The sequence below is a fragment of the Protopterus annectens genome, chromosome 9.part0, assembly GCF_019279795.1.
Source record: "Protopterus annectens isolate FY-2018-M chromosome 9.part0, PAN1.0, whole genome shotgun sequence".
Taxonomy (NCBI): Eukaryota; Metazoa; Chordata; order Ceratodontiformes; family Protopteridae; genus Protopterus; species Protopterus annectens.
In genome coordinates, this window is record NC_056743.1 from 1,465,559,879 (window position 1) to 1,465,587,468 (window position 27,590).

General features: G+C 34.3%; 1 protein-coding gene across 1 annotated transcript in view; it reads right to left on the reverse strand.

Moving 5' to 3' along the window:
- The window catches only part of LOC122810706 (fibrillin-1-like), a 532,858-nt gene that overhangs the window by 177,601 nt on the left and 327,667 nt on the right, over positions 1-27,590 (reverse strand). The window contains exon 27 of the mRNA XM_044082270.1: positions 14,814-15,049. Within this exon, the coding sequence (XP_043938205.1) occupies positions 14,814-15,049 (236 nt within the window). The remainder of the gene's footprint in view (positions 1-14,813; positions 15,050-27,590) is intronic.

Below are 27,590 nucleotides of genomic sequence, written 5' to 3' on the forward strand. Positions count from 1 at the left end.
TATGCATCTTTTGGGAAACTATTAGACAAAGGGAAATAAAATGAATGTGAATCAGTGATGATATGGTCATAGTAAGGGAAAATGCAATAATGTGGGCATAATTGGAAACAATTTTGGAAATTAGAGGAAAGAATGGTATGAAAAGGCAATTCAAAACTTTTTATGAGGATGCTTGGGGATGTGTGAGGTTTGAAAACAGACTGAATGCATAAAATGCAATATACATGCAGAAACAAAAATCTCTATGAATTGGTATAAATTCTGTGGACATTTGTCAACAAATATCCTATATATTAGGACAGAAATAAGAGAAGAATAAAGAAAATAGGTAATTCATAAGATATGGGTAGAGGAAATGACTAGTTATGTTTTTTAGGAATGCAAGAAGCTCAACAAATTTTGGTGGAGAATAGTAGTGATATTTTGAAATGATTGCTTCAGACATAATATTGATAAAATATAGTATGTAATTCATATTAGAGTGATGATGAGGGAAGAAGACAGTAACACTGATAAAAATGCTGTTGCAGCCATATGATTTGTATGAACTGAATGGCATGCTGCATTATTGCATAATAAACAGTGCAAACAGCTGGATAGAAAATAACTGTTAAACAATGATCTTAGTTTATGACAAAAGGAGTGATGTTAATAGGTGAAATGTGTTATGGGATTGACAAGATATAAATAAGTGTTATAAATAATGCATGTACATATTTTTTATGATTTAATGTAACTGTAAAGAATGAAGAATCCATGCTCTTTCAATAAGTGCAATGACAGCCTTTGCATTTAGCTGAGCTAACAGCTGTTCAAGCTGATGAGATGTGGAGCTCACATGTCTTCTGGAAATCAGCATACTGAAGAGGGCAGCACCCATTTTAAGCTTTATTGCAATATTAGTAAAGGAATATTAGTCCAAGCTGCTGGCATTCTGATTATTATTCAGCATCAAAAGTGAGTGTTTTACCTGCTGAGCCAGTGAGACTAAGTACCAATTATGTGTAACCATGTGTAAGCCTTAATGATTGGAAAAGCAAGTAGGACAAAATGCAACAAATAGCAGAAAACTAACGGGGGGCTTTGGCAGATCGTAGCTCCATGCTTCTAGCTCTAAATGAGGTAACATCCATATGAAGGAATCTCTTTGAAGAAACAGGTTAATTTTTCTTGAATATGGAGTTATAGTGTAGACCTTATTATAGAGCATTAGAAGCAAAACTTCAAGTCAAACTGATTACAGTATTTTTTAGCTGTGTTTGCCAAGGAAAACTATAAAATAGTGACTTGAAAGACTGAAAGATTGCTGACAGGATGTTTATCTGCATTGTGCTAGCATCCTTAAAGATGCCAAGGATTAAGATGTGCTACCTGATCCATAGGTCTTTATTTTGGAGATGTTGCTAAAAAATCTTGCTTTGCTTCATACCACTTACAGGGATGTATCAGTCTGAAGTATCACATCTGGTTGAACATTTCTGTCTTGATGCTCTATTGTCTTGTCATCTTCAGTCTGGACTCTGGTGCCTCTGTTGGTACCAGACAGAAGTCTGACACATAAGTGATCAACAATCTGAAAAGGATCACTAAACAGCAAATCATATTAATGCCATACAAATCTTGAAATTGCAGTATTTTGGGGAACTTTCTTTACTGTATGATAATGCGATTTGAGAATTAGTTCATATAAGTTGCAGGATTTTGGAGATGCAGCCCTCATACTGGGTAGTGAAAGGGATTGGAGGTCTCCAGAAAAGTAATTAACAGTGTGATATCAAGTTTTGATTACTCAAGTTTGCATTAAAGTTCTTTAGTGATCTTATGTTTAGAAATGTTGATCAGTCATATCAAATGTCTGTCATGGTGATCTGCCTCAGTGATGCATCAACTTGTATAATACTGCATTGTCTTTTTTTTAGCTAGGAAGCCTACAGCTTGGATATTTGTGTGTGCGTGAGCGCGCGCATATGTGTGTGTGTGGTGTGTGTATGTGTGTGTGTGTGTGTGTGTGTGTGTGTGTGTGTGTGTATGTGTGTGATATATATATATCAAATCAGTGTTAGCATGTTTTCCTTATGTATTGAAAGATACAGGACAGTTCCTTGGTGACCTTTATGACTGTGTGACTAAATATGATAGCATAGAAGGGTTACGCTTGGTCACTATGGACGTTATATCACTTTTTACCTGCATACCGAACAACATTGGAGTTGAAATGGTTAAGAAGTTATTAATTGAGTTTTTACCTATTACTGAAGTTGATTTCATCAGTCTCCTGCTAGAGACGGTTTTAGAGAACAACATTTTTGTGTTCTTGGACAGGTTTTATAGGCAAACCACCGGCGTGGCTATGGGCACCAGTTGCGCCAACTCCTATGCGAACTTGGTCTTAGTGGCCTGGGAGAAAGAGGTCATGTTGACATGTTCTAACATCGTCTTTTACAGACGTTTCATCGACGACCTCTTTCTCCTTTGTTTGGGCACTGGTGCCTCATTAGACTCTTTCCTGGAGCATGTTAATAACTTGGATGGTTTTCTACGTTTTACGATGGAACAATCTGTTATTTCCATCAATTACTTAGACATTACCGTCTATAGAGAGGATGACACTTTCAAAACGACAGTATTTAGGAAACCCTGTTATAGGGCTTCCTTTCTTTCAACAGATAGTATGCACCACCCGAAGATTTTTGGTAACATAGTAAGGGGTCAGGCACTTAGGGCTTCTCGTCTTTGTTCTGACGAGAAGATGTTTAAGTCAGAACTAGATCTTTTAAAAGGAAATTTTGTAAGTAGAGGCTATTGTCCCAGAGACTTAGACAATATATGCACAGATGTGATGAGAAGTAGATCAACTAAGGGTAGACCATATTTTTCAAACACTAGAAAGTCTCAATCTACAGCTTCGGCCTACAATGTTCAATTACCTTTGGTATTGCCCTTTGGCAAGAACATCTTGGCTGTCCAAAAAGCAATCGTGGATAACTGGAATATACTTACAGTTGACAGTGAAACAAAGAATATAGTTGGCAATTGCCCTAGATATACTTTTACCAATCTTAAGAATCTTAAACAACAGTTATGTTTCCCTAGACTTACTTCGATCACTAATGCACTCCCATCTATTAGTGAGCTTGGCACAAAGAAATGTGGTTCCTGTGCGCAGTGTGCCAACATCGACACCTCACGATTTTTCAGGAACCCTAATGATGGGAGATTATGGGAACTTAGATGTCAGTGTAATTGCAATACCAGAAATTTGGTATATGTTGCCTATTGCCAACTGTGTTTTATGTTCTATGTTGATAAAACCAACAGATCCCTCCGAGAGAGGATCAGGGACCATCTTTATTGTTTCACTAGGAAAGAGACATGTAGTGCAATAGCTAAACACATGTTAACTTATGGTCAAGGGCATACTTTTTTGTTTCAGGTCTTACATACTCAATCCCCTACGATAAGAGGTGGGGACCTCGTCAACCTTACTGAAGAATCAGAAACCAAGTGGATTCTTCGACTGGCAGCACACCGGGGGAGGGGTCTAAATGAGTGTGTGCTGTTAAAGCCAGTATTAAAGGCTAGATCTATAAAATGACTAATTTAATCTATATCTTTCACTGTCACTAGTCTGTACTGTTCAGTCATATCATGTTGATTATTTAATGATGCTATTCAACAATACAGACACTAGTTACATTCATTTAGCAACTGTTGGTTATGCTGTGCTGTTTTTATGCCATTAGTAATTGTTGGTTTACGCTTTATAGCATTTTTTAATACTATTATGCATTAGTTTCATACATTATTATGAGTTTTAACTAAATTATCTATTTTATTTCTATCTAATGAATTTTTATATGATCATTATATTAATTTAGATAGGATGTGACGTGTCTATGTATATAAATGTCAAACGGAACTGATGTTTTTTGTTACGTCTGAGGAAGCGGATCAACTGCGAAAGTGCTTACGTCCATTAAATTTCTGCTTTGCTATTACTTTGAGTGGATTTTCTTGCAGTTTTAACCATTTTTGCACTGTGGACTATATATTTGTAGAAGCTGCCTATCCATCGGTAACGGGTATTATATTTGCTGTTTCTATTTTGGATCGGGTTCTGTTTCTTTGGTTTATCTGGTTTCTTTTCCAATGGAAGGTGTGGCAGACAACTGCTTTATGGAACCGGCAGATGAGAGGTTTGTCATCGGTTTGCTGAAGAATGTACTCAGCGAAATTGTGAATCCTCTACTGTCAGTGGAAGATTTATCAGCATCTGAGAGAGAGGAAATTAATGTGGACAATGATATTATGGTTAGACAACTTAAAAGAGACGTTGAAAATAACTTATTTAAATTTAAACGACTTCAATGCCAACGACTACATCTTGAAGCCAGCCTCCACTGTAAAGTTATCCCGAGAGGTCTTCGCATATTAAATATGCCCTCATACGGGAATACTTTTCCGGATTTGCTAATTAAATGGCAAAAGATTAACTTACAAGCGAGTATGGCTTACATGCAGTTACTCATTGACTATTTTAAACCCAAGGAATCTGAATTGACAGACAAGATTGCTGAACAGCAACAACAGCTGATTGATATGATGGGTGTTGGTTCCACTGAAATTTTTCTACAAGAATTGATAGAACACATAACCTGATATGGGAATACATTAATAACACAGAAAAAGAAGAAATTACTAAGAGACAAGAAGGACTTTGAGAACAATAACGTTTTTATGTGGCCCAGAGCAACGCCCCCCATTGAGTCCCGTATCAATAATAGATCTAATATTACTGGATCAACTGAGGCATCTGGGACTACTAAGGTGGATAATGCAACCAATATGGTCAATGCATTTAGTACCACTAATGCTAAGACAAGTGTTCATCAGGTACGTGACTTAACGGCTGAGGAAGACCAGAATGAACAGAGGTCCAGTATTGACCCTGCTATACCAGATAAATTACATGATGGTAACACTACACCTAAGTTGGTTACCTCTGTCTATTTTACTCCTGCGGAAGCACCTTCTACATCATTAGCTCCAGATCAGGATAGGACAACTCAAACAAGCACAGTTGTGCGAAGAAAGATTCAATTGGATAAATTACATGGAGGAGACCAGCGGGATTTTCCGGATGTTCCTCTGCCAATTCGGATAGGAAGAAAAAGGTCAATGGAGCACGAACCGGCCAGCAATGTCAAACAACGAGATACTTATATAGATCAACACGGTTACCCACAGAAAGCGAGATGGGGACAAAATCGTTAGTTTGGAATATATCGAAACATGTCCTCTCTGAAGCTGAACATCTCGTCCTCAATAAAGGTTTGACTTTTATTCCCACTATGAATGTTGACATTAGTGACATTCTTCTATCTATTAGGTTGTTTGTGAGGAATGTGAATTTGAAACTGATTTACAAGGACACTGTTCCGACTAGCGATTACTCTTTCAGGAGAAAGAGTTTAATTAACCCACATCTATCTCCGAATTTAGACTTATTTTTGAAAGCTGTCGAGAATGACCTTTATCAGGTCATTAGATCGAATTCAACTAGCTTATCTGACAATTTGACCATACCAGAGTTTGAAGCTCTGTCTGCATTAAAGAGCAACAACAGTATTATAGTACGCCCAGCCGATAAAGGCAGTGTTGTTTTAGATAGAAGTTTTTATGTGGACTCTATGTTAGAGATGTTAACTACTGATGCCTATGAAGTTATTAGTTTGGCTGAAGTTGAAAAATCCTGTCAGGCAGTGTTTAACATGCTTACTGAATGTAAATCTTTGAATCTATTGACTAATGATCTATTTGATTATTTCCTGGTTTAATTTCCATTGATACCACATATCAATGGACTTCCCAAGATACATAAACATCATACAATACCTCCCTTTAGACCAATAGTAGCAGGTGAGGGATGGCTCACTGAGCCAATTTCGATTTATTTAGATCACAAACTCAAATCAGTGTTAGCATGTTTTCCTTATGTATTGAAAGATACAGGACAGTTCCTTGGTGACCTATTTGACTGTGTGACTAAATGTGATAGCATAGAAGGGTTACGTTTGGTCACTATGGACGTTATATCACTTTTTATCTGCATACCGAACAACATTGGAGTTGACATGGTTAAGAAGTTATTAATTGAGTTTTTACCTATTACTGAAGTTGATTTCATCAGTCTCCTGCTAGAGATGGTTTTAGAGAACAACATTTTTGTGTTCCTGGATAGGTTTTATAGGCAAACCACCGGCGTGGCTATGGGCACCAGTTGCACCAACTCCTATGCGAAATTGGTCTTAGTGGCCTGGGAGAAAGAGGTCATGTTGACATGTTCTAACATCATCTTTTACAGAGGTTTCGTCGACGACCTCTTTCTCCTTTGGTTGGGCACTGGTGCCTCATTAGACTCTTTCCTGGAGCATGTTAATAACTTGGATGGTTTTCTACGTTTTATGATGGAACAATCTGTTATTTCCATCAATTACTTAGACGTTACAGTCTATAGAGAGGATGACACTTTCAAAACGACAGTATTTAGGAAACCCTGTTATAGGGCTTCCTTTCTTTCAACAGATAGTATGCACCACCCGAAGATTTTTGGTAACATAGTAAGGGGTCAGGCACTCAGGGCTTCTCGTCTTTGTTCTGACGAGAAGATGTTTAAGTCAGAACTAGATCTTTTAAAAGGAAATTTTGTAAGTAGAGGCTATTGTCCCAGATACTTAGATAATGTATGCACAGATGTGATGAGAAGTAGATCAACTAAGGGTAGACCATATTTTTCAAACATCAGAAAGTCTCAACCTATAGCTTCGGCCTATAATGTTCAATTACCCTTGGTATTGCCCTTTGGCAAGAACATCTTGGCTATCCAAAAAGCAATAATGGATAATTGGAATATACTTACAGTTGATAGTGAAACAAAGAATATAGTTGGCAATTGCCCTAGATATACTTTTACCAATCTTAAGAATCTTAAACAACAGTTATGTTTCCCTAGACTTACTTCGATCACTAATGCACTCCCATCTATTAGTGAGCTTGGCACAAAGAAATGTGGTTCCTGTGCGCAGTGTGCCAACATCGACACCTCACGATTTTTCAGGAACCCTAATGATGGGAGATTATGGGAACTTAGATGTCAGTCTAATTGCAATACCAGAAATTTGGTATATGTTGCCTATTGCCAACTGTGTTTTATGTTCTATGTTGATAAAACCAACAGATCCCTCTGAGAGAGGATCAGGGACCATCTTTATTGTTTCACTAGGAGAGAGACATGTAGTGCAATAGCTAAACACATGTTAACTTATGGTCAAGGGCATACTTTTTTGTTTCAGGTCTTACATACTCAATCCCTTATGATAAGAGGCGGGGACCTCGTCAACCTTACTGAAGAATCAGAAACCAAATGGATTCTTCGATTGGCAGCACACCGGGGGAGGGGTCTAAATGAGTGTGTGCCGTTAAAGCCAGTATTAAAGGCTAGATCTATAAAATGACTAATTTAATCTATATCTTTCACTGTCACTAGTCTGTACTGTTCAGTCATATCATATTGATTATTTAATGATGCTATTCAACAATACAGACACTAGTTACATTCATTTAGCAACTGTCGGTTATGCTGTGCTGTTTTTATGCCATTAGTAATTGTTGGTTTACGCTTTATAGCGTTTTTTAATACTATTATGCATTAGTTTCATACATTATTATGAGTTTTAACTAAATTATCTATTTTATTTCTATCTAAATGAATTTTTATATGATCTTTATATTAATTTAGATAGGATGTGACGTGTCTATGTATATAAATGTCAAACGGAACTGATGTTTTTTGTTACATGTGAGGAAGCGGATCACCTGCGAAAGTGCTTACGTCCATTAAATTTCTGCTTTGCTATTACTTTGAGTGGATTCTCTTGCAGTTTTAACCATTTTTTGCACTGTGGACTATATATTTGTACCAGCTGCCTATCCATCGGTAACAGGTATTTTATATATATATATATATATATATATATATATATATATATATATATATATATATACATATATATATATATATATATATATATATATATTATATATATATATATATTTATTTATTGACATTTGTTAACCAGGTTTGTCCAACTGGGCTTGCAGTCTGTTTTCAGTGGAGACCCGAAGAGAAAAGCTATAGTTATGAACAATTTACAGAGTATTGGAAATTAACAGTTTTATAACATGAAAATAACAATCTAATTATTACAAAAAAGTCAACAAAATCCAAGGCTGAAAAAGAGAAAGAATGCACAAACTAAGTAAAGTAGCAATTATTTACAATGAGAAAGATATATTTACATTATATAAATTATTAATTTTGTGAGTGTAGTTAGTTGTGCTTGGCAGGTACGTGTTTTGAAAAGTGTAGTAGGTGAAAAAAGGGGGGAAAGATGATCAAATATACAGGAGAGGTGGGTTAAGTTGGGCTGTGACAAGGGCAAGTTTTGGTGTTAAGTAGGTAGAGTTAGAGATCTTTTTTAAAGTGAGATGGATGGACAATGGATCGTACGTATAAGGGAAGTTTATTCAAAGCTTGGTTAACAGAGTAGCTGTATAGAAGTTTACCTACATTTTTCTTTGGTTGGTAAATATCCAGGAATTGCTGGTTAGAGGTGCGGAGGGTCCGAAGTGGGGTGTAGGTGGAGACTATGGAAGTAAGATCTGGGCAGGCAGAAGGTTTGTAAAGAATGAGTGTAGCATTTGAAATTGTGATAGAAGAAGAAGTTTGGGGAGGTGGAGCTAATGTAAAGAGTTTAGGGACAGGCAGTGATGTGAGTTGTAGGAAGAGTTAGTTATAAATATACTTATTTTATGGTATGTTTGTTCAAGTTTGTTGAGGGTTGTAGCCTGAATGTTGGTTAGAAATGGGGCAGCATATGTGAAAAAGGGGAGGAGGAGTGCCTTCACAAGTGAGAGTCTGGCAGTGGAAGATAGACATTTTCTGTTCAGGTACAGATAGCCACGTTTCTGATGAGTTTTTTTATGCATTGAAGTATGCGGGTTAAATTTGAGTTCATCAATGATGACACCTAGGAGTTTTGTGTTGGTGTCAGGAGTAATGACTGTATTATTGGAGGATGTAATAAAGAAGGTAGATTTAAGTGGGGACAGAGAACGGGGGGAAAATAGTAACAGTTTTTAGTCTTTTCAGGGTTACGGATGAGTTTGTTTTCAGATAACCATTGTTCAATTGATAGAAAGGTTTGTTGGGTTAGTGTATGGAGATCAGTGATATTGTCTGAGAGAAAAATGAGGGTTGAGTCATCTGTGTATTGGATGAGAGAGGATAGTTTGCAAGATGTATAGAATTCATTAGTGAAGATGTTAAAGAGTAGGGGGCCCAAGATAGAACCTTGTGGTACACTGGTTGGGACAGGAATGAAGGAAGACTGGGATGAGAGCCATCTGACAGATTGACGTCTACTGAATAGGTAGCTAGAGAACCAGGCTAGGGAGGCAGTGGATAGATTGAGGTTAGCAAGTTTAGACAGGAGTATAGGATGAGAGACTGTGTCAAAAGCTTTGGAAAGGTCAAGGAAGAGACAGGATATGAGTTGATTGTTATCATGGGCCATGGAGATAGTATGGGTGAAGGATAGTAGGGCAGTAGCTGTGCTATGGTTTGTCTGGAAACCATGTTGAGTGGGAGTAAGAAGATTGTGCTGGAGGAGGTAGTTGAGAAGTTGTGAGTGTATACATTTTTCAAGTGTCTTAGGGGGGAATAGGATGGTGATTGCTTGGTAGTTAGTAGCATCAGTTGAGTTCCCTCCTTTGTGCAGGGGATAGTGAAGAAGGATTTCCATAGGAGTGGGACAGTGGCTTCTTGACTTGACCTGTTAATTAAATTAGATATGGGATACGCTATAGAGTCTGCAGCAATTTTAAGGAAGGTAGGAGGTAGATTATCAGTGTAGAGGGAGCAGGGCTTGAGTTTCAGAAGAGGAGATCTTATATATGAAGTAGGAACAGGGTAAAAGGTGAATAGGTTATTGTTTATTTGGCAAGAAGGGGTGGTGGAAGTGGGAGCTTTAGACATTGGGGGAGTTAGTTTTTGGTAACCAAACACAATCACTGGGTCCACACACCCAGTATAGACTAATGGCAACAAACAAAGAATCGTGCTGTAGGTAACAATAAAGGCTGTCCTCCACCTATGCGTATGAAAGAAGATGAACTGACTAATAAATATTTCCAAAATCTTGCAAACTCTTTATTTAAACACACCGTCTCGAATTAAAACAGATTGAGCGCGCTTCCGTCTCCTATCGTGAGACTTCATCAGAATCTTCAGTTAAACACATTAATTCTGTTTAAATACTCTCATTATTAACCAATTGTTAATTGATTAATAGTTAGTCACTCAGGTACAATTAATTCCAGTTCTAAGTGACCCTTAACTGTATGCACTCTGTTCTAAATTCACTTATCTACAGCTGTCATACAACCATGAAATCTTGTACACCTAAAAATATATATATATTTTTATGTTAGTTAAGGTAAAATACTTGTAGATATACATATAAATATAAATTTAAATACAAGTATATTAAAAATATATAAAAATATATATAAATATATATAAAAAACATACTTCCATACAAATTAATTCATATACATAAACATAAACAAAATCAAAATCTTGAAGGCAGTAGGCATGGACAACAAATTATCTTCATATTGTTGGTGATGTGTATAACAAACCCTATTACAAAAACATATATATTTACTTCATAAAAATATATATATATAAAAATAGTTTAAAATAGTATTAATCACCTACTATGTTAAATATGTTAATTAAAATGTCTTATAAATAATAAAAATTATATAAATATACCAAATATCCTCAAATGCTTCATAAATACATGAAGTTATTAATGTATATAATTTTTTTATTAAATATTGTTATTTTATTATATATATGTCCTTGTACCAAGGAATAATTTAATTAATACTTGTATATTACTAAAAAATGTAATCAAAATATACTTAGATCCTTTGCCAACCAATCATGACAATGTAATAACTATATAAACTATCTACCTAACTATCTACAAATTCAATAGTAATTAATAAGAACCCTTTTCATTTCTTCTTTCTAACATGGTTTGATGCCAATATTTTCAAGGCAGGTTTGATTGAAATATGGTCATTCATAGGGTTTGTTATACACATCACCAACAATATGAAGATAATTTGTTGTCCATGCCCACTGCCTTCAAGATTTTGATTTTGTTTATGTATATGAATTAATTTGTATGGAAGTATGTTTTTTATATATATTTATATATATATTTTTAATATACTTATATTTAAATTTATATTTATATGTATATCTACAAGCATTTTACCTTAACTAACATAAAAAATATATATATATTTTTAGGTGTACAAGATTTCATGGTTGTATGACAGCTGTAGATAAGTGAATTTATAACAGAGTACATACAGTTAAGGGTCACTTAGAACTGGAATTAATTGTACCTGAGTGACTAACTATTAATCAATTAACAATTGGTTAATAATGAGAGTATTTAAACAGAATTAATGTGTTTAACTGAAGATTCTGATGAAGTCTCACGATAGGAGACGAAAGCGTGCTCAATCTGTTTTAATTCGAGACGGTGTGTTTAAATAAAGAGTTTGCAAGATTTTGGAAATATTTATTGATCAGTTCATCTTCTTTCATACGCATAGGTGGAGGACAGCCTTTATTGTTACCTACAGCATGATTCTTTGTTTGGAGTTAGTTTTTGGATTGTGTCAATAACGTGTTTGCTGAGCAGGGTAGCGGTTTCCTGTGGATATGTATTGGGGTAAGGTAAGAGGTTAGGAGGACAGCCAGGAAAAAGAATTTTGTTCAGAACGGACCAAGACTGGTGAGGGTTGGATTTGTTATTGAGTTGTTCAGAGCTAAAGTAGACATTTTTGTCCTTATTAATTTGTTTTTTAACCAGATTATGCAGTTTTTTTGTAATTTTGTTGCAAGTGTGGTTCCTTTGTTTTAAACCAGGCCTTCCAAGTATTGTCTCTTTTTTTCATAAAGGACCTAGAATCCTTGGGAAGCCAGGGAGCATCATTTGATTTTATTCTAATTTTCCTGGCGGAAGCAAGGGAGTTGAGAATATTCAGGAAAATGGTGTTGAACTTAGTAACTGCATCATCAATGGGGATTTGCTTAAGTATAGACCAGTCAATACTAGATAGTATGGAGTTGAGTAGGGAGCTGTTAAAGTTGGAGAGTTGATGAGAGTCTTTGTAAAAGTGGGGTTTGGTAGCTGTGTTGAGTGTCTTAAGACAGAGGTGGAAAGATGATATTTCGAAAGATAGTGTGGTAGTATTTCATTGCTACAGATGTGGGGCTTGAGCCAAGTTTCAGATAGGGAAAGAACGTAAGGAGAGATGTGGGCTATCCAGGAGTGTAACTCAGTGATTTTGTTGGTTAAACTTTGAATGTTTAGAGAGAAAATAGTTAGGTGTTTGTGTAGAAATGTGTTTGGTAGGGTAGAGGGGCAGTGGTAGTGTTCAGGGGAGTTAGTTATAATCCATTCAATTTTGGGGTCAGAAGATGATTTTTTATGGTGGTGGTGGGGGATGTTATCAGCTGATGGAAACCCTGTAGGTTGATACTGAATTGTGGAGAGTTAGTTGTACGTTTGGACCAGTCTATATTGACATCTCCAAAGATTAGTGTTTCATAAGGTATGTTTAGGGAGAATAATGATAGGATGTTTTCTAGGATGGCTAGATTGTTACCAAGGAGGATATAAATCGAACATATAGCAAACTTTTTGTGAGGATTTAGGTGGCAATTTAGGATTATAAGTTCAGCTGGGTGAAAGTCAGGAATAGTGCTGGTAACAGGTGAGTTATGTAGGATGTTGGAGTAGAGGATGGCTATGCCTCCTCCTTTTTTTGGGAGTCTGTCAGAGTGAAAGATATTGCAACCCTGTGGTAGTATTTCATTGTTAGAGATGTGGGGCTTGAGCCGAGTTTCAGATAGGGAAAGAATGTAAGGAGAGATGTGGGCTATCCAGGAGTGTAACTCAGTGATTTTGTTGGTTAGACTTTGAATGTTTAGAGAAAAAAAGTTAGCTGTTTGTGTAGCAAGTGTTTGAAGTATGAGGATGGTGGTTGCTAGATGTGTTGGGAGGATGGGAGTTAGAAGGAGAGTTGAAGGGAGAGGAAGTGGGGCCTGAGTTGGGATGGATATCACCAGACAGGAGCAAGTTATTACTGCCTGGTGTGAACGGAATCATGGGAAATAGCTGTTTCTGGAGTTTTAGCATGGGTTTGTTTCCAGGTGTATGTGTCTGGAATATTATCATTTTATGAAAACAGATGGTAGAAAAGTTGAAGAGGGATGGGGAGATGTTAAAGGAAGCAGTTGATGGTAGGGAGTTATAGATATTGGCAGTAGGGGAGCATGAATGTGGGTGAGAAATATAGGAGTGATATGAGGTTAGACCACAGAGGAGTAGGTGCAGTGTAGTGATAAGGATGAGGTGTTGCATAATTAAAGTGATTGCAAGGAATATATGGAGTGGCTGTGAAATAAGTAAAGGTAGGAGCTGATAAAGAGTAATTAAAGCTTAATGAAGGGTGGGATTAGGTATTGATAGGAAGTTAGCTGTGAGTGGGTGAAGATACAGGAAGGGGAGGGAGAGGATAGTATAAAGGAAACTGAAGTGGGGGTGGGTGGGAATGGGGGAAGGGTAGGGGAGTGGAGTGAGCTTGAGCATAGCGAGGGTGAACAGAGCGGAGCTACACCCAGGTTTGGAGTCGCTAGTATCAAGTAGACAATCAGAAATTACGTAGGCTAATTGTATAAGAAAGTGGGAATTACCAGAGTAGTGAAGCAAAAAGAAAGAGAAAATGCTTTAATCTACAGAAGTAGAAAAGTAAATATACAGGCATATATCTAAAAGGCAAGTTATACAAATAGCGTTGTAAATACTGCTCAGCAAGGATTAGCTAAGGGTAAAGATACAGATTCAGAAAGGTAAGTGAGGAAAACTAGAAAAAAGGGTAGTGAGGTAGAAATAAAAAGAAGAAGAGAAGTAGTATGTTAATAAGTGAGAAGAGCAAGTAGTGAGGTATAAGAGAGGTAATAAAGTATCTGGATAATGTATATGATATAGGGAATGGATGCAAAAAATGTATGCAAAAGAAAAAAGGTTGGGCTGCTGACATCCTCGACTGAAAAATCATTATAATTATCATGGAACTTAGGCTACACTTTGATTATATATATGATGATCATATATATATATATATATATATATATATATATATATATATATATATATATATATATATATATATATATATATATATATATTTCAGTGCTTGCTTCTTTTGAGTATTTAGACATTTTAGACTATACAAAACAAATCTTTAGGTGTAACCCCAAGAAGCATGCATAATAAGGCTTGGCATGTGCCTTGACAGAGGAAATTAAATACATAAATGATGAACAGGTTAACACTTATTACTTGTCTCAGTTACATGAGTATAGTTCAAAAGATAGGTTGTGTTAATCGAAATTGTTATTTTACTGATGAAACCATGATTCAATGGTGTGTTTCTGGTTCTACTTTTTACTTACGCAGCAGCACTGAAATGTTTAGACTAATATAATCATATGGAGTATTGCCCTTTAATTTTGAGTTATACCAATATTTTATATCCAAAAAAGCACATGAAGTTAACTTACAACTATCTATAAAGTTGAACAGGTTCAAAGTACTTACATTTTGTCTGTTCCATATCCATGAGGAAAAACACCTGCAGAAGTTGCAACAATTATAGTAGGTGCCCCATAGCCCACAGGATACATATATCTCCTTCGAATCACATGGGTTTGGAGGGCTTTGACTAACTTAAGGTTTTGTACCATAAGATGGAGCTGAAATGCACCCAGACACATCCAAGAGAAGGAGGCCAAGAGGGAATAGTGTAGAAAAGCTGAGATAACTTTACAGAGGATCTGAAAAGAAAAACAATGTACAATTAGGTGTTTTAAATACCAAGCAGGAGTAAAACCAGATATTAATGGAGCCATGTTAACTAAGGTAATGCCTTAAGGCACTAATTTCATTATGCTCATGTTCATCTATTTTGCCAACATTTCAGCCATATGAATATTGACATTATAGCATCTAAGGTGTTCTTTATCTCTACTACCCTAAATGGAAGGATTTTCAATTTGAAAGATGCTTATTAAGGATTGAGACTTGCAAACTGAGACTAAGCTGATGCCATTGAATTATTATTGTGATTAGGGATTCAAAAAGGGGTGAAAAGGCCATCTGAGTGGACACCTGCTGCACAATCACACTCTTGGCATCCCTGATTTCATCTGTAGTAGTATAGGTCACTGCCCTGCCTCTTCCTCTAGAAAAAGTATTCATCTTTGTTGTTGCTGTTATTATTATTATTATTATTATTATTATTATTATTATTATTATCTCTGTGAAAACACTTGCAGTCCTCTGAAGTGAACTACTGGGATAGACAATGGCTACATTTATCGGTAGAACAGCAGAATGCTATGGTATGAACTGGGACAGATACTATAACTGACAGTTCATTAAAGTGCCATGTCATATCCATATAAACTCCAGATATCAATAAACACTATAAAATAATGTGAACGGGTTATTAACAAATATTATTCAAACATTAAATCATAATAAATCATGTTAAACTCAGTACTGAGAAAATAAGTCTCCATGTACACCTACAGCATAACTTCTGCTTTACTGTTAGCATTATATTGACACCATTATCTGATCATGTCTTTTTCTTCATTGAAGAGGTACAGGTTACAGAATATAGATACGACCATCACAGTGCCATCTATGGAGGTATATTGCCATTGTACCAGAGAAGGCAATGAAACCTAAAGAATTGTTCTGAGAATACCTTCATCGTTGACTCCAGCAAAAGATTTAGAAATCTTCTAAATATGAAAGCCTCAGAAAAGCTTTGCTTAGCCTCCAAAGAAGAGATGAATGAATGTTAAATATATAGAGTTGCATTCCAGATATCCTCTTTTTATGATGTTTTGTCCTGAAGATTGAGTGTCATGCTTTTCAAATGTTTAGTACCATGAGGTAGATAAATATATATTGATCCTGATACAGGCAAGTTGGAAATATAGCACTTAGACTCGATTTTAGATGTCCAAAGTCTGCATAATTGCACAATTCATTGCTGTATACTTTAGTGATAAAGAGAAAATTAACCAGTTTTTGAGGTTACGAAGGAAAAGATGGCTCCAAACACTTCCCAGATTAATGTATATCCAGTGGTAAACAAGAAATAGCAATAGTGTTTTTTTTTTTTATGAATTTGAAACAAAATAAGAATCCACAATAATTGAAAATACTCCCAAACTTCAATCAGTACAAAATAAATACAAATACATCATCTCCTCACCTCCACAGTTTTCATTTGAAGAGTAAAAAAATGTCTGCAGCTTGTACTGGCACATCAATCAAGTGGCCAGATTTAATCCTCAACCCTCCTGCCCCAGCTGTTCAGTGGAAGAACAAAAAAGCAATTACTACAGTTTGCACCACACATGGAGCACTGCAGCACTCTTTTTTCCAAGTGCAGCAGAAGTTCTTCCAGTTTATACCCTGTACAGAGCTCTGCACTGCTCAGGTTAATTTATTGTTGAATACACTAAATGGAAATGAAACATGCACCAGTTTACAAATAAAGATACTTATCAGGTGTGCTTATAAAGTGTACTCCAGATTCAGTCATACTATCACTGTTCTATAAGAAGAACTAATGTACTGTGTCACATTATGCATTTTGCCACATCTTACACTGTACCATTTGTATGTTCTGCCATTACAAAGAGCAATTATGTTGTTACTGTTGACAGTTTTCTTCAAACAAACAAGCAAACAAACAAGAAACATGTTATTTTAACTGTAGCAAAGTGCTTGCTGTAGCTGTAGCAAATAGTTGCTAATGGTTTAGATACCACAGGGAGCACTACAGCACACATGTTTGATGGCAAATGCAATACTGGTTTTTAAAAGCTGGAATTCACTAAAGAGTAATCAGGATCTGTCTCCGATGGCTGACCACATCCTCTAACACTTTGTATCCATGAGAAAAGAATGCATGAACCACCAAGCTGAAATGCTGTATTGCATTAATCTCCACAAATAACAGTGTGTTAGGCGTATGCACATGTTTCTTGAAACAAATTATAAATTCCAAGATCTTTCAGAAATATAGTGAAACAGCAAGTCTATTTAGCAATTAACACAGCACTTACTTCATAGAGTTCTCATCAGCTGTGCTAGATTACTTTCACTCTTAAGTTGTAGTCTTGGTTGATGCCAAGTTAGCAAATGCTTTCAAACTGTAAACTGAAGCCCTTTTTCATTAGTCCAAGTCTCATTAAAACCACAAAAAAATTTATTTCACGGTTTAAAACAGCTCTTACTTCCACAGGGCTCTTATCAGCTATGCTGGCGTGCTCTCAGTTCACAATAATAAGTTCTGAATAATAGTATTCTTTAAAAGCTTTAAAATAAATCACAAACTAAAAAGCTCGCTCTGGTGAGCTTATTTAGAAAAACACACACAAAAAGCACTTTCGGCTGTTAGCCTTCTTCAGTTCGATGAAATTTCAGTTTCTTAGTTTCAAAATATAAAATAACTACTAGCCATTCAGATACTCCCATCTACACACACCTTTTTGTGAACTAATCATTTTCCTTGTATTGAGTACTTTACTTTGGTTTAGCTGAGACATGCCTGTTTCTTAGGATTGGTTTTAAAGGGACTACAGCATTTATCCCAGGTGACTTGTAAGCCTTTAAGTTCAATATCCATTTAATTTCTTTATTCTCCGTCAAATTTTTAATATCACCTCCCCTGTTGGTTACTGATATTAATTCAATAAACTGAAAAACAAAATTATGTGTGGGACGGGCTATGACATGATTTGCTAAACTATTTTGCTGATACTGATGAATAATATCCCTTTGGTGCCTTAGAATATGTTCTTTAAATCATTGGCTCATTTTTCCAGTATAAAATGTTGTACAGTCCTTACAGGTTGCAATGTAGACCAGATGTTGTGAGGTGCATGTGGCTGAGACTTAAATGTTGGCCTGATACAGGATGGATGAAATTAGGTTCAGTGTTACTATATTTACAAGCCTTGAATCGCCCACATTTCTTAGTGCCCATGGCATGGGGAGGTATAGTACTAGTCGGTCCTCCTTTATTACATAATAAAGGTTTTAAATTCTTCCTATTTTTTAATGTAAATTTTGGCTGATCTCCCACTATGTTCCATATTTTAGTGTCTTCCATAAGGACCGGCCAATATTTCTTCACCACTTCACATATCTGGGCATTGTCTATGCTATATGTCAAAGTACACCTAAGCTCATTTGTCATAGTTCCTTTCCTGTTATATGGTAAAGTAGTTCCAGTTGTTGTATTCCAATAAAAGGGGCATCCCTTATTATCTCTTATGCTAGCAATATATTCATTATTACAAAGGTCTTTTCCTTTATAGCCCAGTTGTTGTAAATGTCTTGCTAATGAGGCACATTCTTTCCTATAAGTAGGTTCCTCTGTACATAGTCTTGATATTCATTTTACTTGATTGTTCATAATATTCTTATATATATATATATATATATATGCCTGGGGTGCATACTATCATGATGTAAGTAATGGTTCCTCCATGTCTCTTTCTGGTGTAGTTCAGTAATCAAACCCTAGGATGGTGTATATTTCAATTTTACATCAAGAAAATCAATTTCTGTCCTAGAGTATTTTATGGTAAACCTTAGGAATTTTGTAGATGGATGTAAATAGTCAACAAACGCTATTATTTCTTCTTCTTGTCCTTTCCATGCTAAAAAAATATCGTCCACAAATCTCCCATAATATAGGAGATGTCTCAACCAAGGATTGTTCTCATTCAATATTTTCTGACATTCCCACTTTGCTAATACCATATTAGAATAGGTATTGGCACATGGAGTGCCTATAGCTACACCCCACTTTTGTGAATAGTAATTCTCTTCATATACAAAGATATTATTGCGCAATATAATATCTAATAAGGTGAAAATAAGGTCAGCATTAAATCCAGTCTCTCCAGCTAGATCTCTAATAGCTTCTATTCCATACTCATGCAGGATAACTGTAAAGAGATTGTTCACATCCATAGTTACCAGAATAAGTGGTGTACCTGGCTCTAATTTTTTCATATGAACTGAAAGTTATCTTAAGAACTCTCCTGTATCTTTAATAATACTTTCCAGTTTAGATAAATGCGGCTTTAGTTCACATTCCACATACTGGAGATGGGTTCTGTAACCGATCCTCTCCCAGCTATTATCGGCCATAAAGGTGGGTCCATTGCATCTTTGTGCACCTTTGGTAGTCCACTAATGTATGGTATTATGGGATAATCAACCATTGGAAAGTTAAATAACTCTTCATTAATTTTTTTCTCCATTAATAGTTCATACAATTCATCACTTATCTTTGCCACCATCTGTTCCTGAATTTACTTTGTTATTATACAATAAGTCTGCTGGTCACATAGCATGGAAAACATTTTTCTTTTATACCAATTTGCTTCCATTACTACTATGGCTCCTCCTTTGTCTGCAGGTTTAAACACCAAGTCTTTTCTCTCTTGTAATTTCTTTAAGGCTTCTACTTCACCTTTAGACATATTGGTGAAGCATTTTCCTCTCTTTTCTTTTTCTCTTAACTTGGTGACTTCTGCTTCACACAGACATAGAAACATTTCCATTGTCAGATGGTTGACTGGAGTAAACAAACTTGGTTTCTTGTAGGGTACTTGCTGGACTGTACTTTCACCAAAAATGGATTTTAGTGTTACATTTATAGGAAACATTCTTATATCAACACAAAAATTCACTTAAATCTGAGTGTAAGGAAGGAATAAAAGTCAAACCCTTTGATAAAATATTCATACTTTCCTTGTCTAAAATTACATTGGACAGGTTAATAACCATAGATTGATTTTCCTGGGTGGTTATAGGAATTTCTTTCTCTTTCTCTCTTGACTCTGTGTTCTGCTGTTTCTTCTTTGATGTTCTTTCACTGGTGCTAGAAACTGATAGAAAAAAAGGGTATGGTTTGTCCCTTCCTTAGGTATAGCTCCTGTCGAGGTGCTGGGTATACTATCAGCTGTAGTATTTCTGAAGTCGAATATTTTGAAAGTGCCATTTGATTTAATCTTATTCCTATTTTCAGAAGTCTGAGATTTTATATTATCTGAGTTTCTGACTTCATTGACAGCATTCCTTTGTTCTGTACATTCAAGTGTAACATTATTTCCATCATTTATACTGTCTATTTTATATTCTCTTGGCCATTCAAAGATATTCCCTTCTTTGAAATCTTTATAATCCCGTAGCATTTTCTTCATTTTCTGGGCTTTTAACCTGACATCATATGCAGATAATCTTTATTGCAGTGTTTCTAACCGGCCTGTTTCAGATTCACTTAGTTCTAATCCTTCCATTTCTGCTTGTTTCAGTCTTATCAAATCAGCTGCTTGTTCCTCTTCTGGTTTAAAATGTTCTGTTAGCAAACGTAAGTAACTGAAGCTTGTTTCCAGGTTGATGCTCTGCCATTTGGCTAATAAGTCTGGTCGACTATTTCCATATGTAGGTAAACATTTAACCCTCATTCCTTTTGGAATTATTTTATGTTGATACTTTGTATCCAGGGTAGTTGACTAGTTCTCCCACCCTAGCTATGTTACTGCACCCCACATTATACATATTTAAAGTCATCTGACCACATTTTAAAATCAAATAGCCACATTATAAAACCAAATGCTGCTTAAAGTGATGCATACCCTAAAACAATCACTACACGTGTTTCCTTTTCATTAAATAACTTTTAATATTCACACTACTATTGGCACCTGCTGTGCAATGTCAGTCTACATATTCAGTTTATATGCTGACTGTATCATGTGCATTACTACATTAGATGAATCAGATGCTGGACTCAAAGTTTTGGAGAAAAATTAAGAATCTCACATATGCAGATGATATCACCATAAAAGCTGAAAGTAAAGAAGAAGAACTAAAGACTATTAAAAAGAGGGAAAGTAGAAAGTACAAAGGCTGGCTTCTTGCATAACATAAAAGTAACTAAATGAATAAATAAATACAAACTTACATATATACAGTAAAATAAAATAATGTCAACTGGCCCGATCAATTATTACAAATAGATGCGAAAGAAGTGGATGCGGTGATAGATTTTAGTTTCCTGGTCTCAAAGATCACTGTCAATGGTGACTACAACCATGAAATTAAAATACACTTGCTTTTTAGAGTGAATGTCATGACACACCCTGCTAAGAGTTTAAGTAACAAAGACATCATATTGTTAAAAAAGGCTGATATAGTGAAAGTTATCACTTTCCCAGTCATAACACATGGCTGTGAGGGCAGCTGTTTGAAATGTTGTGACCTGCAAGCGTGAGTCCTGAAACTCTGAGGCTGAAAGAATTTTTAAGGAGAAGAGTAATCTTCAAGATTTGCTATTCTCCTGTGTTTTTGGTCTTTTTTTTTATTGTTGGCATATTAGCACTCAACATTTTGACTGTCAAAATTTCAACAGGGATATGGCTTTTCAACTGTGATGCTGGAAAAACTTTTTTTCCTCATTTCCATTTTTTTCAATTATTTTTATTAAACATTGTTACAGACAACAATACATAAATACATTAGAAATATTAAAACACGCAACAAAAGCAGTTATTTTCAAAGGTGCCAGGTATACAACAAGAATTCTAAAAGAGTTAATTTACTGACATTAATTATTTAGAAGTTAAAATCTGTTTATCAAGCAGTTTTTGAAATTTCAGCTAAGTGCTGTAGGAGGAGCTAACTCTGGTTGTTTTTGTCTTGATTGTAATACGTTCAAATTGGCACACCTCAAATGCAATGTCTATTAATTCTTTCACAGTTTGGTGTAGATTCATTCTTTCAATTCTTTGCAATGACTTTTCTTGATATTGTTAAGACACTCCATAAAAGAGGGTATTTTATTCTTACAACAGAAGCAGGAATTGATATGTTAAATAAAATTCAATATTTATTTAAAGTAAATTTATCATTGAATACAGCCTGTAAAAGAAAACTTATCCAAAAAAAGGTTTAAGTATTACACAATCAAAAAACATATTCTGCCAGTGAACTTTGACTTTTAACTTACATCTCCAACATCCAAGATGCTTTTTGTACATCAATTCAACTCTGTGTGGTATAATAAAAGTTCTGTGCATGAATTTCCAAGAATATAATCCCCAATTCAGAGAGGAAGTTTTTTTTTTTTTGATGATTGCACATTAATTTTTTATCATCAATTCAGAGAGGAAGCAGTTTGTTTTGATGATTGCACATTATTTTTTTTATCATCCTTAATTGGAAAACTACTGTTAATAAGTCTGAAATAATCCTAATAACTTTCTCAGAAGTATTCTGTTGTATTTTAACCACTTTATATATTTCCCTTATATTTTTGTTGTGTTAAAAGATTAAAAAGTCAACACGTTTAGGAATAGATTTGATCAATTAACCTCATCTTGTCTTTACATAATTTATTTTTAGTATTATTTGTTCTGAATTTTTTTAATTACTTGTTGTGGGTTCATTGTTGGATTACACTGATGAATTTTATTAAAGTGTGCTCTAAAGGCAGCTAGAATATCTTCTCTTTCAATAACCCTTTTTACTATTAGGGTAATATAACTCTTTAATATGACTGGTTTTAAGAATCATTTTTGTCCTCATAGCTAATTTATGCACCACCAGCCCTGCACACTCTTCTACTGCTTTTTTTCTTTGTAATTCTGATATCTTGTATTTTGGCAGGAAATTTTATTTCATTTGAGTTTTTTCAGGTGAGCAGAAAGCTAAAAAGCAGCTTTAAACTATTAAAGTATGTGCACATGCCAATGTACTTCTGTTTTAATGTGGTTGATATTTACAGCTGTAACAGACCAAATAAAGCAGTCACTTTTCAATATAAAACAGCACAGGAAGCAAAATGTTCAAAGCAGGCACTCATTTCACTTATAATTTAAATGTTACTACAGTTAATAGACCATTAAGAGAGATAATATAAAATAAAAGGAGAAACGGCCTCCCAATTAAAATGTAAGCAACAGATCCAGCACTGAGTGTCAGACAAGAAAACCAAAGCATCCATGAGCAAAACAAATGTCCCAGAACTCAACCAACATAAGTAACACATCATGGATGCTAAAATCTATCACCACCCCATAATCACAGTATACCATTAACTTTATTAATAATATTAATATCAAAAGCATCCAAATATGCCCAGAAAAAGGAACCCTTACCAATATATGGAATTTCAAATTAAAATAGAATAAGTGAGAGATATATAATATGTATCATGCAACCCTGATTCAAAATAAGACATTCATACATTACATCTAGTATGAAAAACAAGAAAAAAGTAAAGTAAAAAAATAAAAAGAATAAACTTACATCACTCTATGAATATTTGTCATATGCATATTATTATTACATGATTATAAAGATGGAAATATAAAGAAAACCTGGATATATAGAAGGTAATCGACTAACAGTAATTAAATATTTATTACTTATATATTTATTCAAAGAAAATTATGTACTAATTATATGTATTATATACTAATCAATAAAATTATATATATAAAGGAAAATAGGAAGGATAGATTTAAGATTTATTTACCTTATAAAAGAGTGTATCCATGTTTCCTTCTTTTCCTTTCAAGACTAATATTAAAGAAAGTGAATCAACTTTGTCAATGGAACTTAAAAAATATTAATATATTGAGGTTTTGTAATATTAAAGAATACTAAGTTATGTCATTTTTCCTTTAATTTATTCTTTTCATTGTTTTCATCCATTTCTCTCTGCTTGTCTTTTCAAGGAGCTATTGTTTTAACCCATTTCGTCAGCTTTTTCTAATATTTTATTAGTTTTCAGAAATATCATAGCATTGTCCAAGCCTTCAAAAAATTGGTTTCATCAAAAAGGAATACTTTAAGACTAGAAGGAAATAGCAAGTTGACTTTCATCTGTCTTTTCTTGAGTTCTTTTATAAGTGGTAGAAAACATTTCCTTTAGACATCACAACAGAAGAATAGTCAATGCCAAACATTATTATTCTGTCTTCTGTTTAGAATATTTGGGCCAAACTATTTTAAGGATTAGTTCTTTGTCTTGAGATAAAAAATATTTAACAATAGTAGATCACCTTGAAAAATTATTTTTCAGAGATGAAGCAACCAAAGATCTGTGGCTCTCTCAATACCATAAGACATAGGTTCAGGTCAACTTAAAGTCATAGGGAGCCAGGATGATAGAAAGTTTTCCATGCTGTCCACTTCTATTCCTTCAGGCAATCCAAAAATATGAATGTTATTTCTCTGAGATCTGTTTTCCAGATAATCAATTTTATTTACTAGTAAAGTGTTTTGCTTCAACAGGAATTCAACATTATTTTCATCTTCCAAAAAAACCTCCTTTCTATAGAATTTAGAACATCTTCTTTCCCAGATATTTAAGATTTATGTTGTTTTTAAATCTCGTGTATTTGTTCTATTTGTTTTGAACATTTTTATTTGAAGTTATCAAATTTATTGTCCAGTTTGTCCATTTTCAAAGAAAGTTCTTCTATGTTAGAAAGAACAGACTGAAGTTCTTTTTTCAAAGATAAATCCTATGAGTTTAGTGACTCATTCTAAGTTTACAAGAAAAGGAAACTTTCAGATAAAAAAATTGCTATGAATATAACATATATATATATATATATATATATTTTTTTTTTTTTTTTTTTTTTTTTTAGATAATATCCTTTAGAATGTTGTTAGGTAGGTATTTCCTGACAAAAACACTTCAGATAACTTAGAAATATAATTTTCTGTCAAAATTAAAAATAAAGTAGTGGAGCAGGAGAAATCTGCTGCTAGCCTGTCAGCATTTTGGCCACTCCCCCCGGAAAAAAAACTTTTGAGGTTTCTGTAGAGTGTAGGATGATTAAATCTGTCAATGCTTATGTAAATTAATCCAGACTTTTCACTGGAAGCATGATAATAAAAACTAAAACTAAATCTCAAATACTTTGGCCATGTAATATGAAGACAGTATCCACTACTGAAGACATCAGTGCCAGGAAATGTCAAAAACAAAAGAAGAAGAGGGCAGCAGAGGCTAAACAGGATGAGCAGCAATACTGAATTAATGAATATGAATTTACAAGAAGAAGCAGTTCTTGGCAGACAAGACATTGAGAAAACGAAGGACTGGAATTGACTAAACAGCTAAACAATAGCTTCAGTATAAAAAATACTCCAAAATATTTTGTTTTCTACATTTAATATTGCACTTTCCAACTCCCTCCATACCCAGTTTCTGTCTGCCAGTGGTTCAGTTACAACTTCCCATAAGTATCACATACTATTCTTTTGATTTAATTTTGTGATATTGTCTTAATTAAAAAAAATGCATTATTGTTTTTTTTCCTTACAGATTATAAACTAAAATATGTTTTTATTGGGCTATCTTTCCCATGGCCCTAAAATAATAATTTCAAAATGATGCAGTTGGTTTTTAGACTAAAAGTATATATATATATATATATATATATATATATATATATTGTGTGTGTATGTATATAAATGTATATATATATATATATATATATATATATATATATATATATATATACATGCATGTATATTACATATATATATATATATATATATATATATATATATATATATATATATATACACATGTATATTTTATATATATTTCCGTTTAAAACATGAAAATACAACAAAAACTACACATTTTAAATGAAAATAGGTAATAATTCTTGGGGAAATATAGTCTTTGCAAAAAATACAATTCAGTGATAAAGATGTAATCATCACTAATTAATAGGGACAGTCAGATAAAGTGTCTTTCAGCCAAGTTAACCTTCTTAAAATAAGGATGTTGGCTGCATAAGTCAAGGAAATTATTCCTATATGTCTTTCCTGAATATTGAAGAGTACATTTGGCCAGTGGTAGAATCTAATGTCATAGTAGTATCTATGAAATTAACAGAGTGTCCACAATAAGAAATGACAAAAAAAACAAAAAACAAAAAAAAGTACTATCAGATAATGTCCTCACAAATCAGGAAGCTTCTGTTCTCTACCCTTCCATACAAAAATATATATCATCTATGTAACAATGATAAAAGTTTTTACAACCTTTTATGAACGGTAATGATTCATGTTCCCATGTGCTTAAGACAAGCTTTGCATATGCCGGGGCCATTTTAGACCCCATTGCAACAACATATTCTGAAAGGAACAGCTTGATAAAATGCAAACCCTCTTTATGAGGTATGTTGGTGTATAATGATTCTAAGTCAAGTTTCACTAAGAGGGAGTCCAGTTTAATGTATTTTAAAAGAAATAATTTGCTGAGAAATGCTCAAGAGTCCTTAAGGTAGTATTTTGTACATTGCAGTACTGGGTATAACAAATAATCAATGTATTCAGAGATTTTTTCAATTTTAGCTTTTTTGTTTGAAATAATATGTCTTTAGGAAAAATCTTACCTAGTTGTGGGTGAGGACAAAAATATAATAGGTCTGAAAAAATAATGTTATCTTTTTTAAGCATGTTGAAGGCAGTTAGGCACTTTGCGCAATTATGTTCGGCTTGTTTTCCTACAAACCTGTAGCCCAAAATTGTTAAATACTAAGCTGAAGTTATTTTGCATTCCCATTCATGTATTCTTTACCTCATTATTCACAGTGTTTTACCATTAGATAGTTTGGAGAGGGCTTGATTTTCTGTAAGGAATAAACTGAAACATTTGTCAGTGTCATTATTATGGCTAAACTGCCACAAGTCCCTTTCACAGATTTTCATAAATATTTGCAATGTATTGTGTAATGCTGGTGTGACGACCATGTCCTGGTCCAGCAATCCAGGAGCCTCAATCCTCACCATCCATTCAGTGATAAAGATGTAATCATCACTAATTAATAGGGACAGTCAGATAAAGTGTCTTTCAGCCAAGTTAACCTTCTTAAAATAAGGATGTTGGCTGCAAAGGTCAAGGAAATTATTCCAATATGTCTTTCCTGAATATTGAAGAGTACATTTGGCCAGTGGTAGAATCTATGAAATTCCTCTTTATGAGGTATGTTGGTGTATAATGATTCTAAGTCAAGTTTCACTAAGAGGGAGTCCAGTTTAATGTATTTTTGCTCAAGAGTCCTTAAGGTAGTATTTTGTACATTGGGGTATAACAAATAATCAATGTATTCAGAGATTTTTTCAATTTTAGCCTTGTTTGAAATAATATGTCAAACAGTGGGTCTATTTTAGGGAAAATCTTACCTAGTTCTAGCTGTTGAAGACTTTTGTCAATGCTTGCAAATTGTTTATGAACAAACT